Genomic DNA, 14686 nt, shown 5'->3' on the forward strand with positions numbered 1-14686 from the left:
GCCCACTTCATGCTACCACAGTGTGGCATTTCTTTCAATGTGTATTTTTGTCATAGTGTCACATTATCTGGAGTATTATGTGGATGGAAGGTCTCACAAAAGATTATTTGGTGAATTAATGAATATAGAGATGATGATCTAAAATTATAAATACATAGAGAATACAGAGATACAGACAATACCGTAATCTTTCAGGCACTGCTTTTGCAGAGAAACAAATTGTGGCTTTTTGTCTCTTTTAATTCAGACTAAATATTCTCCTCTGTTTCAGATCCTCCTTTGGGATAGACTGCTATTGCTTCATTGACCACAACAGACTTGTGACATTTTATACCATTTTATGCCTCTGTTATACTTCAACAAAAATATTAAAACCAATATACTGTTCAAAAAAGACAGCAACTGTATCCAGTATCCTTTCATGTAGATTAAGTCATTCATGGTTTTAAAGCATGGTATGCTTCAGTAATTTAAGCTCTATTTCAGTTTCAGACTGTATGGTAAACATTCATTTTCATATAACCGGTGTCATTATAATATCTAGAGGGTTATTTGAATAGATCTTCTAATTGATTATGTGGTGAGTTACTGAAGTTAGACAATATGGGGAACGTGAAGGAACCTGGATGCATTTGTGCATGATGAGAAAAGCCACAGGTATTTGTAACAAGATAAAAAAGATGTTTCTGCAGATAAAGGATAAGCTAAATGGCTTTGTCATGGGGAAGATGACCAATCTCATATACACCAAGCTTTCTCAATTCCACCAACCTTCACTCAGGTATAGAGTCCACCATCCCTGTTTTCCTCTGGCAATTCAGAATCCCCTGGCTTCACATTCACAATGTGGGTTTCATTCAAGAAAAAGGGTGAACAAGGCAGGCAGTACAAGTTTGTTACCCAGATCTGGTACTGAACAAGGTCTCAAACTGAAAGGAAAGGAACAGAGGGGGAATCTGTGGGAACGTGGTCATATACTGGGGTATAAACAAGTCCCACAAGAGAGGGAATTTGTATGGAGCAGGCAACATTTTTAGAAACATGAAGACAGATGTGTGAAGTATGGGGTGATTAGAAAAGGAAAAAATAAGGGGAGAAATAGAAATAGAGAAAGAACTACCAGGAGAGTGGGAAAGAAAACAAAAAAAGAGGAGAGGAGAGGAGAGGAGAGGAGAGGAGAGGAGAGGAGAGGAGAGGAGAGGAGAGGAGAGGAGAGGAGAGGAGAGGAGAGGAGAGGAGAGGAGAGGAGAGGAGAGGAGAGGAGAGGAGAGGAGAGGAGAGGAGAGGAGAGGAGAGGAGAGGAGAGGAGAGGAGAGGAGAGGAGAGGAGAGGAGAGGAGAGGAGAGGAGAGGAGAGGAGAGGAGAGGAGAGGAGGAGAGGAGAGGAGGAGAGGAGAGGAGAGGAGAGGAGAGGAGAGGAGAGGAGAGGAGAGGAGAGGAGAGGAGAGGAGAGGAGAGGAGAGGAGAGGAGAGGAGAGGAGAGGAGAGGAGAGGAGAGGAGAGGAGAGGAGAGGAGAGGAGAGGAGAGGAGAGGAGAGGAGAGGAGAGGAGAGGAGAGGAGAGGAGAGGAGAGGAGAGGAGAGGAGAGGAGAGGAGAGGAGAGGAGAGGAGAGGAGAGGAGAGGAGAGGAGAGGAGAGGAGAATAGACTCTTGATTGCAAAAGTGGCAACCATGAGAAGACTGGAGACAGGCTTTCCAAATGCTATTCCAGACTGATGTACTGGGGATACAACCATCAGCTATCAAGCCCTTCTGGGTAAATTTTGTTAATGAGTCATCAGAGACAATGACAATTTAATCAGCTCCTTCTCAGAATGAACAGAGTGAAGGGAAACATTAGGGGAAAAAAAAAAAAAAAAAAAAAAAGAAACTATTTCAAGAAAATTAATATAAAATTAAGCAGTTTGTCCCTGTTTCTTTCAGAGACAGCACTGTTCAACAGTATTCAGAAAAAGGCAAGCTTGTGCATTTAGTACATGGCACTAATTAAAAGCATGATTGTTGTAATTACAGTATTTAATTCCGCTGCTCTCTGGTGGCAAAGGTAGTGTATACCTTGGGTCTTTCTATTAGCTCAGAGTGGGAACACTGAGGAGATAATTTGGCAAAAACTATCTTTGTAGCCTCTGGACACAAACTTGAAAGTTCTCTTGGTTAATTTCATTAGCTTAATTAATTTGGCTAACTTAATTAATCAGACTTTCATTAAAATAAATGAAAAAACAAAGCACTGCTTTTGTGTTGATAATGTGTTTTTTCTAAAAGGTTCATTAAAAGATTGTTGATACCCAGACAACTTTGAAAAATATACTCTAAAGAAACTGGAGTTTTTTTATGTGCCAAGCTTGTCTTTCACTCTGCTTTCTTCTTGATTCCTCTTAGATAACTGTAAAAGGAAAAAAAAATATATCAGTTTGCAGATCGCAGCCTGCAGGCACTGAATATCCTGCGGCACTGAGCTGGCTTGTCTGCCTCTAACGTCCTGTTTCCATATAGAAGTCTCTTCAGCACAAACAAAAAGTGGGAAGTGAGACAAAAAACAGTTGCCAGAATGATGAATAAGGAGTTAAACTTGGGTCAGTTTTCACCTTTCCTTGAAGACTCATTCGTAGAAACCTGCCATGGAGTCAGGGAGGAAAGGTCAAGCACCAGCAGTGAGAGATCAAGACTGGTCTGAACACCAGAGTAGTTTTCAGGTTACCTCCCAAGTGGAGTTAACATCATTCATTGCCTTCCTATGTGCAGCTAATTGCAAAGTTATTTTTATCTGATAAGCCATTCATTTTGCAGCATAATTGCATAGATCTTTAACTTTGGGAAACAAAAGTTATTTTTCTTTCTCTAACCAACAGTATTTCAAAAGATGAAGGTCAGTATGCAAGGAGAAGCAGATACATACATAAATAGGTGCTTAGTTACATTATCTCTTAAACAAACATGCATTTGGAAAAATGCATTTTGTTTTCTTTTCCAAAGTCAACTTCAATTCCATGCATCCCCCTGTTTTAATCTATTAAGCACCAGTGTGTTTTTTACATCTTTACTTACAAAACAACAATCCAAGGTGCTCTTCTACAGACATGATCGACCTTTCTATAACATAGGTAAGTATTTTCATTTTTTGAACTGAGTATGTGGAGAGATGTACTCTGGGTAATGACTGGATGCTGCAGTTGGTGTTCTGGATGGGATCTCTCCCACAGTTAGCACTGGGTTATAGTATGGTGGGACTGTAGAATGGTTGGACTGTAGGATGGTAGGACTGTAGAATGGCAGGACTGTAGGATGGTGGGACTGTAGGATAGTAGGACTTCCAGGCTGAAGGAGGAAAGGCACATAGAGGGAACAGGAATTTATGGAGCTTGAGAGATTGTGGAGGATCCTTTTCCCAAACTGCCCTGGCAAAGCAATTGTGGTATGCTGTCCTCTGTTAGTCCAATGGAAAGTAAAGGACACAACACTAGAGTTACAGTGCTGAAGGGTGGACTTGGACTGTTATTTGAGTTTAGATCCAGCTGATGTGAGTGGGCAAAAGTGATACCTCATATTGTGACTGTCAGGATTAGTGGAAGAATACTTGAATACTTTGGAAACTATATATAATTAAGGGTTATTCCTTTGTATATAATAGTCTTTGGTATTTTCTCTTAAAGTTAAGAAATACTCCCATCTATCTGGTGCAGTGGTACATATCTGTAATCTGACTCAATTCCCGAGTGATATCTCTGGCTTTGACCAGATTAAAAACCACAACCAAATGCCAGATTTATAAATAAAAATGAGTGTGTTTATACACATCTGCAGTGGGATTGCACAAAATTAGTAGCATTTCGGGAAACTGGAGAAAAGGATGGTGGAAATAAATAGTACCTGATCCATTCAGAACCTACTCTAACCTCAGAGCATATCAACACATGACAACACCATGACAGCTCTTGCACCAGGTCTGTAATTAAAGCTGAGAATACTATTCTTTAAGTCAGTCATTCATTTTGCTTGTCCCTGAGGAAGATTACAGCACCTTATTCCCCAATTTTGAGCACTTGCTTGTTGGTTTTGTTTCTTTGTTTTGTTTGGTTGGTTTTGTTTGTTTGGTGGTTGTTGTTGTTGTTTTTTCCATTCTGTTTGAGTATTGTAAGTTTAGTTTGAAATAAATTTGATGAAGAAAATTTTGTAAGCATTATAAGGCTTTTTTTATTACTTGAAGGTTCTTATGAATGGAACAACACAGGCTTTTCAAATTCTTCTAAATGAAAATTTATTGAATTCAGGCGCATAAAGCTCTATTTTAAAAAAGCTCTTGCTAGACTTATCTATTAAAAATAGTTTCTAAATCCATCAAATTTGTTATGTTTGTTAGAAACAAATAGGACAAGGGAAGTGATCCTTCCCCTGTACTCTGCATTGGTGAGGCCACACCTGGAGTATTGTGTTCAGTTCTGGGCCCCTCAGTTCAGGAAAGACATTGAAGTGCTGGAGCGGGTCCAGAGAAGAGCAACACGACTGGTGAAGGGAACATAAGACCTATGAGGAGAGGCTGAGGGAGCTGGGGTTGTTTAGTCTAGAGAAGAGGAGGCTTAGAGGTGACCTCATCACTCTCTATAACTACCTGAAGGGAAGTTATAGCCAGGTGGGGATTGGTCTCTTCTCCCAGGCAGTTAGCAATAGGACAAGGGGGCATGGGCTTAAACTCTACCAGGGGAAATTTAGGCTGGATATTAGAAAGAAATTCTTTACAGAGAGAGTGGTCAGGCGTTGGAATGGCCTGCCCAGGGAGGTGGTGGACTCGCCGTCCCCGGAGGTTTTTAAACTGAGATTGGACATGGCACTTAGTGCCATGATCTAGTAAATGGACTAGAGTTGGACCAAGGGTTGGACTCGATGATCTCTGAGGTCTTTTCCAACCCAGTCGATTCTGTGATTCTGTGAAATAGGGTGAGGACAAAACTGAATAAGGGAAGAGTGCCAGAGATGAGAAAACATTAAGGATTTAGGTAGATGGTCACTCTGCAAATGTCTGAGGTAATGGCAGATGGTACTGTGGTGTTTTTGTGCTGAGATGCTTTTAATGACAGTTGATGAGTCTTTAATAAAAAGGTGAACTAAGAAACACTCGAGGCATCTCTGAGAGGGATGTACGCATCTCACTCAGCCTCAGTTCACATCAACAAGACGTGAACAGAGACATACCCAGGCTCTTGGGGGGTCAGCCACTATTTCCTTTGCCACCTCTTGGCTCATAACCAGCTGTTTACCACCTCAAACCTCTGCTTGAACTTATCATTTCTCAGATCTACCAGCAGAAAAACCTGCACGAGCTCTCCTACAGCTGCCTCATTCAAATCGGACGAGCTGGTTTAAACAACTTAAACAGCAAACATGCTGACCCAACAGATTTCATTTGAAATGGTTTAGTAAGCCCTTGGATGAGTATCTCCTCTGCAGCTGTAAAGATGTAAAGTGAGCCCTGCCAGGGGAAAAATGAGGAGGAGTTTAGGACAGGTTCTTGATTGTTTTCCTTTTCTACTGCCACAGATAGTTGCAGCAGGTTAAATTTGTCCTTATTTTACTGAGGACATATTTGTCTGCTACTGCAGAACAGACTTGATACAGACGTTTCTGGTTTGTATTTTGGCTTATACTGGAAGGGCCACATCACACAGCATTTGCCCTTTTCTCATTTGATCAAAATCAGTCTTACTTTGCCAACTGAAGACACAGCCAGGTCAAAAGCCTGGGTCACTTTTAAAAGCATCAAGTAACACCAGGAATCACTCTTCCCAGCCATTTTGACGTCAGAATGAAGCACTGGAAGGAGCCTTCTGGGTCATAAATATCTGCAGGTTTCTGTGTCGTATACCCCCACCACCAAGTCATGAAGTTCTGCTCTAAAAGCATTGCTAGTCCCTGTACTCACTGTTCCTCATAAAAATACTTTCTAGAACTACAGTGTGATAGTTGGGAACCATCCCTAAATTTCCAGCCCTGCTTAGTTGGAGGCTGCCTTTGGTTATAACATGCTGGTCTCATGAAGGGAAGCATTAACCAGCACCCAGAGCACTCTGCTTGGTCAGAGATGTCCAGGCGCTGTGTATAGCTCCAGCATTTCATCAGATGGGAGCATCCTGCTGGGCAAGTGCCTCAGGCTCCAGCGGGACTCCAGCAAATCAATGTTTTCCCAGAAGCCCATGGACATGTCACAGGTAGCTACAGCTGACACCACCACACACAGATCCCCAGGGAGTTTTAGCAGCATAGTCCTCACTGACTGTTATCAGCCTTCTCTCTGGATTTATCTACACTCTGCTCTCTCTTATCTAAAAAGACATTGTTCCCTTCCCCTCACCTGCCTTACCTCCTTTCTCATCCTCCATGGCTCAACCTCTTTCCCTCAGTAAGCTTCAGCACTAGCCTCACAGTCTCTCCGCACTCCCTCTTGTCACACTCACAAAGCTTTTCTTTTGCTCAAGCCCTGACACCTTTTATCCCAACAGGGTTTTTTTTTGTCTGCACACAGACAGCACCAGACAACTGAAACAATGTGTAGACCTGCTGAGGATGGAGGGACCTACCATGCTTTTGACACACCTTTGTGCCTTCCTTATTCTGCATTGCCCTGGATGTTGGCAAGATACACTGATACACTAAATCCATTTCCAGGTGACTAGGGGCAAAGCTCTCTGTCCAGAAGTCCTTGTGTGCCAGGTGCTCTTTTTGCGCATCCAAACAGCAGATGCAAATACACCAACAAATACAAGTTTTAGGTATATTATCATGTTTTGGCCAGTACCATCCAGCAGCATCATTCTGCTTCAGCATGGTACAGGCCAGACAGTACCACCTATGAACCCTACCTGCTGTGCAGGGAAAAAAAAAAAAGATGACAGATATTGTTCAGCTCTCATTCCTTGTAGTTAATTCATGGAGATATTATTTTGCTGGATGCCATGGTACAACATTTTATAATAAATAAAATAAAAAGAAAATACATCGTAGGTAAAACACAGCTGTTTGTATGTATCAGCTCTGGAAGTTAAACTGAGGATTAAAAAAAAATATTAATTTAATTTAGGATGTTACCTGTACTGCATGTGTGCCTCCCTGTAATTTTATCTGCCACGCATACAATGTCTTTGTTGGTGTGGATTCCCAGATCTTCCTTGAAAGGTAAGTAATTTTACCTCTCTCATAAAGAAAGGAGACAAAGATGGGGTTCAGAGAGGGATTCGTCTTTTCCAGTGTTATGTAGGAAGGTTCTGGCACAGTTCACCTAGAGCCCACGTTCCCTGCTTGTGTTTCCAATATAAAGTCAATCTTTTCAGTGTCAATTTAATTTAGATTATGAACATTTTTCAATGTAGAGAAAATCAAACTATATTTTTCCTATGTGTATACTCCTTGGTTTATTTTCTGTAACATCGCTACTGTATGTCAAACTATCACATTTGAAAAAAAATGAAACATAATATGATTGAAAAACATGTTGTTTAGATATATAACAGTGTTTTTCCAATTTCTTATCCACATTTTTATAGCATTTAAAACGGAGATGGGATTAAAACCTTCTTTTTTCCTTTGTTTCTTTCTCCCTCTCTTCTTTCCCTCTCCCTCCCACAATACAGAATTAGTATCTCAGAATATTTTAATATAGGCAAACATGTGACTAGTACATTCACTAATTCAGGTCAATGTCCTCTACCTTCAATTGTATTATTTGCAGACCTTTCACAGTTAATTGCTCATTTTTTGCAATAGCGACTGGAATTTCCTCTCGAGGGTCAGAAAGGCGCCTGTTCTTGAATCTGCCATTTCCTCTTTGTGAAGACCACCAAAAAAAAGTGCAGAAGGGTCAGTAACTTTTAGATTAAATAGAAACAAAACTGAAAAGCAGAACTAAAACAAAAATCTGCCCACTCAGTTTCAATATTCAAATGCACTTACTGTGCCAGGAAGGGAATCCTTCTCAGCAAAGCCTTTTGAAAATGTGCCCAGCATTTCCTTTTTATTTTGTCAACATTTAGTTACAGTGCAAAACTGACTTAACTATACAATGAGAAAAGCAGTTATTTCAAGTATTATGCTGAGGATAAAATGCTTGTTAACATTAATGGTACCTATTACTACTTTGTAAATGCAAAGTTATTTACTTGAGAAAAAAACATTTCAGAACCAAACTAAGGGAACCACATGCATTAAATAAAATCAAATCAAAGGAAAACACCAAAGTTAAGCTAAATAAATTCAACATAAAAATTAAATTTAATTTACTGAGGAATACTTTGTTAGATTCTCTGTGAAGTTATAAATTCAGAGAAATATAGCATGCAGATGAGAAAGAAGGAGGAGGGAAGCAGGCAGATGAACTGTAGTGGGAAAGCAATCATAAGATAATTGAGAATCTGTTCGGCCTAACATTGGTGAAAATCTAAATGAGAGCTCTTTAAATTGTACATGTAGAGCCAAGTCCTGGTGTGATTCATATTCTAACTTCAGATCTCATACACCCCGTTGAAATATATAAAGCTTGCTCAGGATAGCGAAGGAAGCTCAGTTTGGTTCCCTGTCTTTTTTAGATATTTTGGTCGGAGTGCCAGAGTAAGGCAGCAATACTTTGTAAAGTCTAATGTTAACAGGCAGACTCCCTTTTTTGCCCTTCCTTCAGTGGCTGAGAAATAAAATATAGTGCAACAATAGGGTGAAAACACCAACTATGGAACTGACAGACAAGAAAATACAGCAAGATGATTTGCCATTGTCTGCTTGGTTTTTATAAAAGTATCATCAAATAGTTTGGGTTGGAAGGGACCTTTGAAGATCATCTAGTTCCAACATGAACTGATGTTCCTGTTGGAATCAGTTCAGTCATTAACTGATTGCACTGTTTTCTGGTCTGCTGTATTAACAACAAATATTATACTCTACAGCATTACAAAATAAACCTGTAGCTTTGCTTTCTATTTCCATAACACCAGTAGAAGACCAACTCTTCCAGTATCCTGATGGGTATCTCTGGAAGAATGGGTTGAAGATGGAAGCTCCTGTTTACTTCAGGGGCTTTGAAAGAAATCGAGAATGCTTTGCCGCTTCAAGAACTGGGCCACTCATGAGCAAAACTTCATGCACTAATTCTCAGTGCAAAGCTGCTTCAGTGGCTCTTGGAAGTGTATACAAAATTAAACGTTGCAAGATGAGGCTCTGGTCTGAGCTACTGCTTCCCTGGGAAGAGGGAGGAAAGAACAGAAACAGAAAAGTGATGCAGGCAGAGAAGAGTCTGCAGAATTGACCTCCAGTGTCTGTCCCTGGGTCAGGTGGCGTGCAGTCTCCCATCCCAGCCCATCCCACCCCATCCCATCGTGGTAGTACCTGCTACCTCACACAAGAAGACTGTTTCCTTGTGACAGCAGCTGTAGGAAGTCCAGACTTTCTAGGTCCTAGAATAAGCAAAATTTGAAACAGAACACTGCTGGTTTGGCAGTCAGAGGAGTCCACAGCCTCAGGAGCCGTCACTGTTGTCTAAGACTAGAATAAGCCTGGCCTCACCTATTTAACAAAGTCAGTTGTTCGGTGAAGTACATGTGGCTTATTTTAACCCTGAGAAATGGGCCATTTCGTCAGTCCTGAATGGCAACAAATGCAAAGTTTGGTGATTTTGCAAAGGGAGGGATGTCTGCAGGAGACCTACTGCTGGATGTGCTCTGTGGCCAGCACAAAAAATGTCTTACGGACAGGAGGTTGGTGTGCTTTCCCGGATAGCCTCATAGGTTGTGAGCAAGTCACAGATCCCTGAGAGCTTTGCATTTGCACTGAAAAGCAGCTAGAAGGCAAGGTAGCGTGTAATGTACTCTAGCATGACACATTCAGCCTCATTTGCAAAGCCGTATAAATTGCATTTTTGTCCACAATCTATTTTGGTGATATTGGCATAAGGATTTACTTTGCTTACATGTTGACTAGAAGCTCAGTCCTGCATGGGGACCTTATGGCAGTGTTTGTTAGTAGGCAGAGCACCTCTTTGCATCTGGCGAGAAGAAAAATTGCGCAATGATTCTGTCCCACATCCTCTGCTACATTTTGCAGATTTTGAAAGCGTTTTGGAGTCACTGTACAAGAGATAAACAGAGGAGTTGTGGATGGCTCCAAATTTTACGGTAATTTTTGTCCTAGATGCTGATTGCTGCAAGATGGTCAAATATTTTTGCTGACCAGAGCAACATCAATTCTTGCACAATAACTGCTGCTGGGTACAGTAATGGAGAAAGAAAATAAAAAATTGCTAATTATGTCGTACTTCCTACTTGAAAATGTTGTGCTTGACTCATTTATACAGAGGTTCCTCTTGTTCTAGCTTTTACAGTTCCATTTATTCCTGCTGTAAAGGTACTCTAAGATAAAAGCAGTGTAGCTGGAGGTTCAGCTGGTCTCCCTGTTTTGATAATTACGTCTTCTCAGTAAGACTGGCAATGGGCCCTATGCCCATCCTCACCCGGAACTGCCAGAGACACCCAAGAGAGAACACCAAAATGTATCTTTGCTACCTTTCTTAAACCTGTTTTTCATCTACAGTTCAGCAAAATTATAATTTACCATTAGCTGAGCATGCAGCCTATGTTTCTCATTTTGTTGAGCCTGTACCAGCCGCGATCCACTGGGAAATTAAGAGAACTGATTGTGCCAATCAACACAGCCCGTGCTGCCCCCGAGAAGGTGTTGGAAGGGTGTCCATCTCGCAGCAGCACAGCTGGTGAGCTCAGGGCTTTTTGTCCACCCTGCCGAACTCGGGAGAAAGCCTGAAGCCTTTGTTCTGCCTCAGGCAAGACCGTGAAGATTTCTAACTAATCTGACACCTCAATCTTCCCGCTCAACGGTGGCAGCGACCGGACTGGGCTACCGAGGTGCTGTTTAGCAGGACGGCCGTGCGGCGTGTTTCCAAGCTGGCAACGTGCAGAGCCGGTGCCCAGCAGACCCGGCCCCTGCGCCCACCGCCAGCACCCAACCTCCTGCCCCCGCTCAGCGCCTGCACCCCCAGCCGCGCTGCCTCCCTGCCCCGCCCGCTGCCCGCACGGTGCGCGCCGCGGGGCTTCGGGCGGGCAGAGAGCGAAGCGGAGCGCGGTGTGCGGGAGCCGCCCTGCCCCGGAGGGGTCCCCGTGAGGGACCGGGGGCTGGCCGCCGCCGGGGGAGGCGCGGAGGGTGCCGCTAGCCCCGGCGGGCGGCCAGGCGGGTCTCGCCCCTCTCCGCGTCCCGCCCCCAGCCCCGACCTCCCGCAGCCCAGCGGCCGAGGTGGGCTCCCGCGGCGCCGCCGCTCCCCCCGTCCGCGGCGAGGCGGGCCGGCGGGGCCGGGGGGCGGAGGGGGCGCGGCGGCGCACGGCGGCGAGGTGGCTCGGCAGCCCTCCCGGAGGAGCCCGGCCCACCTCTCCCGTACAGGCACCCCCTCCTCCCCGCCCCGAAAGAGGAACTCCCCGCCCGCGCACAGCCCGGCCGCGGCGGAGGGAGAAGCGGCGGCGGCAGCGGCAGCGCCCGGCCCCTCCGCGCAGCATGGCGCAGCAGCGCCCGCCGCCCGCCGCCGCCTGAGGCGCCCCGCGGCGCCGAGCCGAGCCCGCGCCCATGGCGGCACCGCCGCCCGCCCTCAGCTGGGCGCTGCCCCTGCTGGCGGCGCTGGCGGGCGCCGGCGGCCCCCAGAGCTTCGAGCTGCCGGGGCCCCGCATCGACAACATCGAGGTGAGCGGCGGCGGCGTGCTGGTGGCGGGCGGCAGCTGCCTCTACGAGCTGCGGCCCGAGCTGCGACCCCGCCGCCGCGTGGTGCCGGCGGCCGCGGGGCAGGGCTGCGGGGAGCCCCCCGGCATGCGGAGCAACCTGCTGCTGCCCTACGAGGAAGCCGGCGGGAAGGGCGTCCTGCTGGCCGGCTGGACCCAGAAGGACGGCACCTGCCAGGTGTGGGAGCAGCCGGCCTACCGGCAGCGCCTGAACCGCAGCGAGGTGGTCAGCTGCCTGCCCGACGGCTCCACCGCCGGTGTTGTCTTCCAGCTGGCTGGCGCCTGGTACCTGGCTGTGGCGGCCACCTACTCGGCTGGCGCCTATGGGATCCATCAGGGTTGTGAGCCCTCCCAGTCCGACGAGGCCACTGTCATCACTGTGCGCAGCATTGGCAACCTGGAGTCCAAAGAGGAGCTGGGCATCATCAAGCGCAAGGAGGAGCCTTTGCACTTTGTTGACGCGCTCCAGTGGGGAGACCACCTCTTCTTTCCCTACTACAGGTTGAAGGCCAGGTTGGGCAACGATACGGAGCCACCGAGCATGGCTGTCCTGCGCCAGCTGCACCCCTCGGAGGGTGGCCTTACTTTGCAAGGGCACGTGTATTTGGACTGTGGGTGCAGGAGCCTTATCGTTTCTTCCAGCCTTGTTCGCCAGGGCGATCAGGGCTGGTGGGTGGGTGTTTTCAACCACAGCCACAGTGCCAGGGCCTGGAATGCCACTGCTGTCTGCATCTTCGGGATGGAGGAGATGAAGGAGCAAGCCTGCGCGTCCACACACTTCATCATGAATGGGAAGAGCTGTGTAAGTCTGGGCATCATTTTGCTAAGTTTTCTTTCCGCACACCATTGTTGACACTGTTGTTGGTGTGGCTGGTGTCACTGTGCATGACTGACGGGGTGTCCCTGACCTGGAGGCATGTGAAGTTCGTGGAGAATTTCAGGGACATGCCAGGCTTTGCACATCAGCCCTGGCTCCATCAGCCCTAATGATTTCCTCAGCACTTTGTTTCTGAAAATCTGATCCCTTACCAGATTCTGGAGTATCCTTCCCACCTTCATCTCAGGGAAGACATGTCTGTGGGAACACCTGAGGGCATCTTGGGTCGGACCTGAGTCTCGGGCTCCTCACTCAGTGCACCCTTTTCTGTCAAGGTTTAGTCGTACTTCATTGTGTTTTCCATACAGCCTAGATAAAGCATCTCCTACCATATTCTGTGCATTCACATCTCATGTCATTGCAGCTACATCAGAAATGAAAAAGCCCATCAGATTGACTCCTATGCACTGGGCTGTGTGTGTTGTTAGCCCCTTTGCTCACTAGTTGTTTATGGTTGCTTGTTCAGTGGTAGGTGTTTCCCAAACCTCCCAGGATTGGCCTTGATTAGGAGGGCTCACAGCCACCCCCCCAAACCCGTGTGCGCAGCAGACAGCAATAGGCAATGTGTCTTTGTTGTTGCGGTGGTTACATTTTCACAGGCAGTGGTATCCCATGGAGATCCCCTGGTCACCTACTTCTCTAACACTCTCCCTTCAGATCCTTCCTCCTTTTGTGGGTGAGCTGTGCACACAGAAGGCAGGGTGGGCAAAGCTACTGGCTTTGCTGTGGCCATGGTAGATAGTAAAGAAAGGAACTAAATTGAAATGAAATTCAAGAAGCTAAAGATGTAATTCAGGAGAAGAAGGTGCTTCTGCAAGGCCTATCCATGCCTTTAAGTCACACTTAGAAGTCTTTTCAGAGCTGTGGCAAAATTGTTCCTTTTGCCACAGCTCTGAAAAGACTTCTAAGTGACTTAAAGGTGTTGGATACTGAGAAGTATCAGGGATCAACTGCCGGGGATCAAGCAAGCCATCATAAAGCAAGCCCCGGCCTTTTGCAGCTCCCTCACCATTCAGGGACTTTTCAGCTTAACCCCTCAATTCTCGCGGTGTTATGATGGGAGTTTGTTGGAAATTCCTTGAAAGAAGTGCAGTAGATTTACTGTCGCTCCTTGGCTTCTGAAATCTAGCCCATAGCAGAGTGCAGTGCTGAGATCCTTCCGAATACAACTACCAGGGGGCACATGTGATTCAGTCTACTCCTCTCCCTACTGACTATTGCCAGTGTTAGAACACAAAGTTATGAATGAGAACCCCATATGTGGGTGACAAAACTGTGCTGAAGTAAATACTGAAACTCTCGCAAAAGAGCTGGAGCCAATCCTTTGATTTCCAGTGCCAGTTTATAGCTTATTGCATGATTTCTGTGCTCTCAGAAGGCAAAATTGCCGAATGAATTTGAAGTCTCATCCTCATCTCTGAATACCTATTTGTGAGTTGGATTCCTTGTTCTTAATTATTCATGGAGTTTCTTTGCAAGGTGCCTTCTGAGCCTGCAAAGCAGAAAAAACCCCACACCTCCCTGGACAGCATGTAGATTATATTTGGGTACAATGCTGAAGAATTCCAACTTTAAAAATTATTAAAAGGATTGTTTGCTTAACATTATGTCCCTAACCATGGTGATGTTATTAATCATGATATTTTGGCACAACAATATATACAGTTTTCCACTGACAGGAAAGTGGCATTTTAATATTTTGTGAGATAGCAGGACATCTGGGTGTTGTGTAATAATATGACCTGTAACATCACATGGCTGATTATGCTCAATTTTTAAGCTAATTATATGTGCTTATGATGTATAAACATAGAAATAAATACATGTAGTTCAGCTTTAATGTGTTTTTTTATACTACAGAAGGTTAGACTAAGCTATTGCAGAGTAAGTTTGGAGATGACAGGCCCATATGCTGCTGCTTCTGGGTTGTTTTAGTCCAGATCCTTCTACTGTCTCTCACCAAATCATGGGAGTCCCTGCAAACATGGAACATGCTGCTTTTGCACTCAGAATCTCACAGGCTTCAGAACTGGCAGGAAGATGGTGCGCAACGCGTCCAT

At 45.3% G+C, this 14686-nt stretch overlaps 1 protein-coding gene across 2 annotated transcripts in view; it reads left to right on the forward strand.

Annotated features, from left to right (window-relative positions):
• Positions 1–11465: 11465 nt before the first annotated feature.
• PLXNC1 (plexin C1) overlaps positions 11466–14686 on the forward strand; it is a 71521-nt gene continuing 68300 nt past the window's right edge. For both annotated transcript variants that reach the window (XM_013368959.3, XM_065042757.1), the window contains exon 1: positions 11466–12551. In XM_013368959.3, the coding sequence (XP_013224413.2) occupies positions 11601–12551 (951 nt within the window). In that variant the 5' untranslated portion in view covers positions 11466–11600. The remainder of the gene's footprint in view (positions 12552–14686) is intronic.

The sequence above is a fragment of the Columba livia genome, chromosome 1 (assembly GCF_036013475.1).
Source record: "Columba livia isolate bColLiv1 breed racing homer chromosome 1, bColLiv1.pat.W.v2, whole genome shotgun sequence".
Taxonomy (NCBI): domain Eukaryota; kingdom Metazoa; phylum Chordata; class Aves; order Columbiformes; family Columbidae; genus Columba; species Columba livia.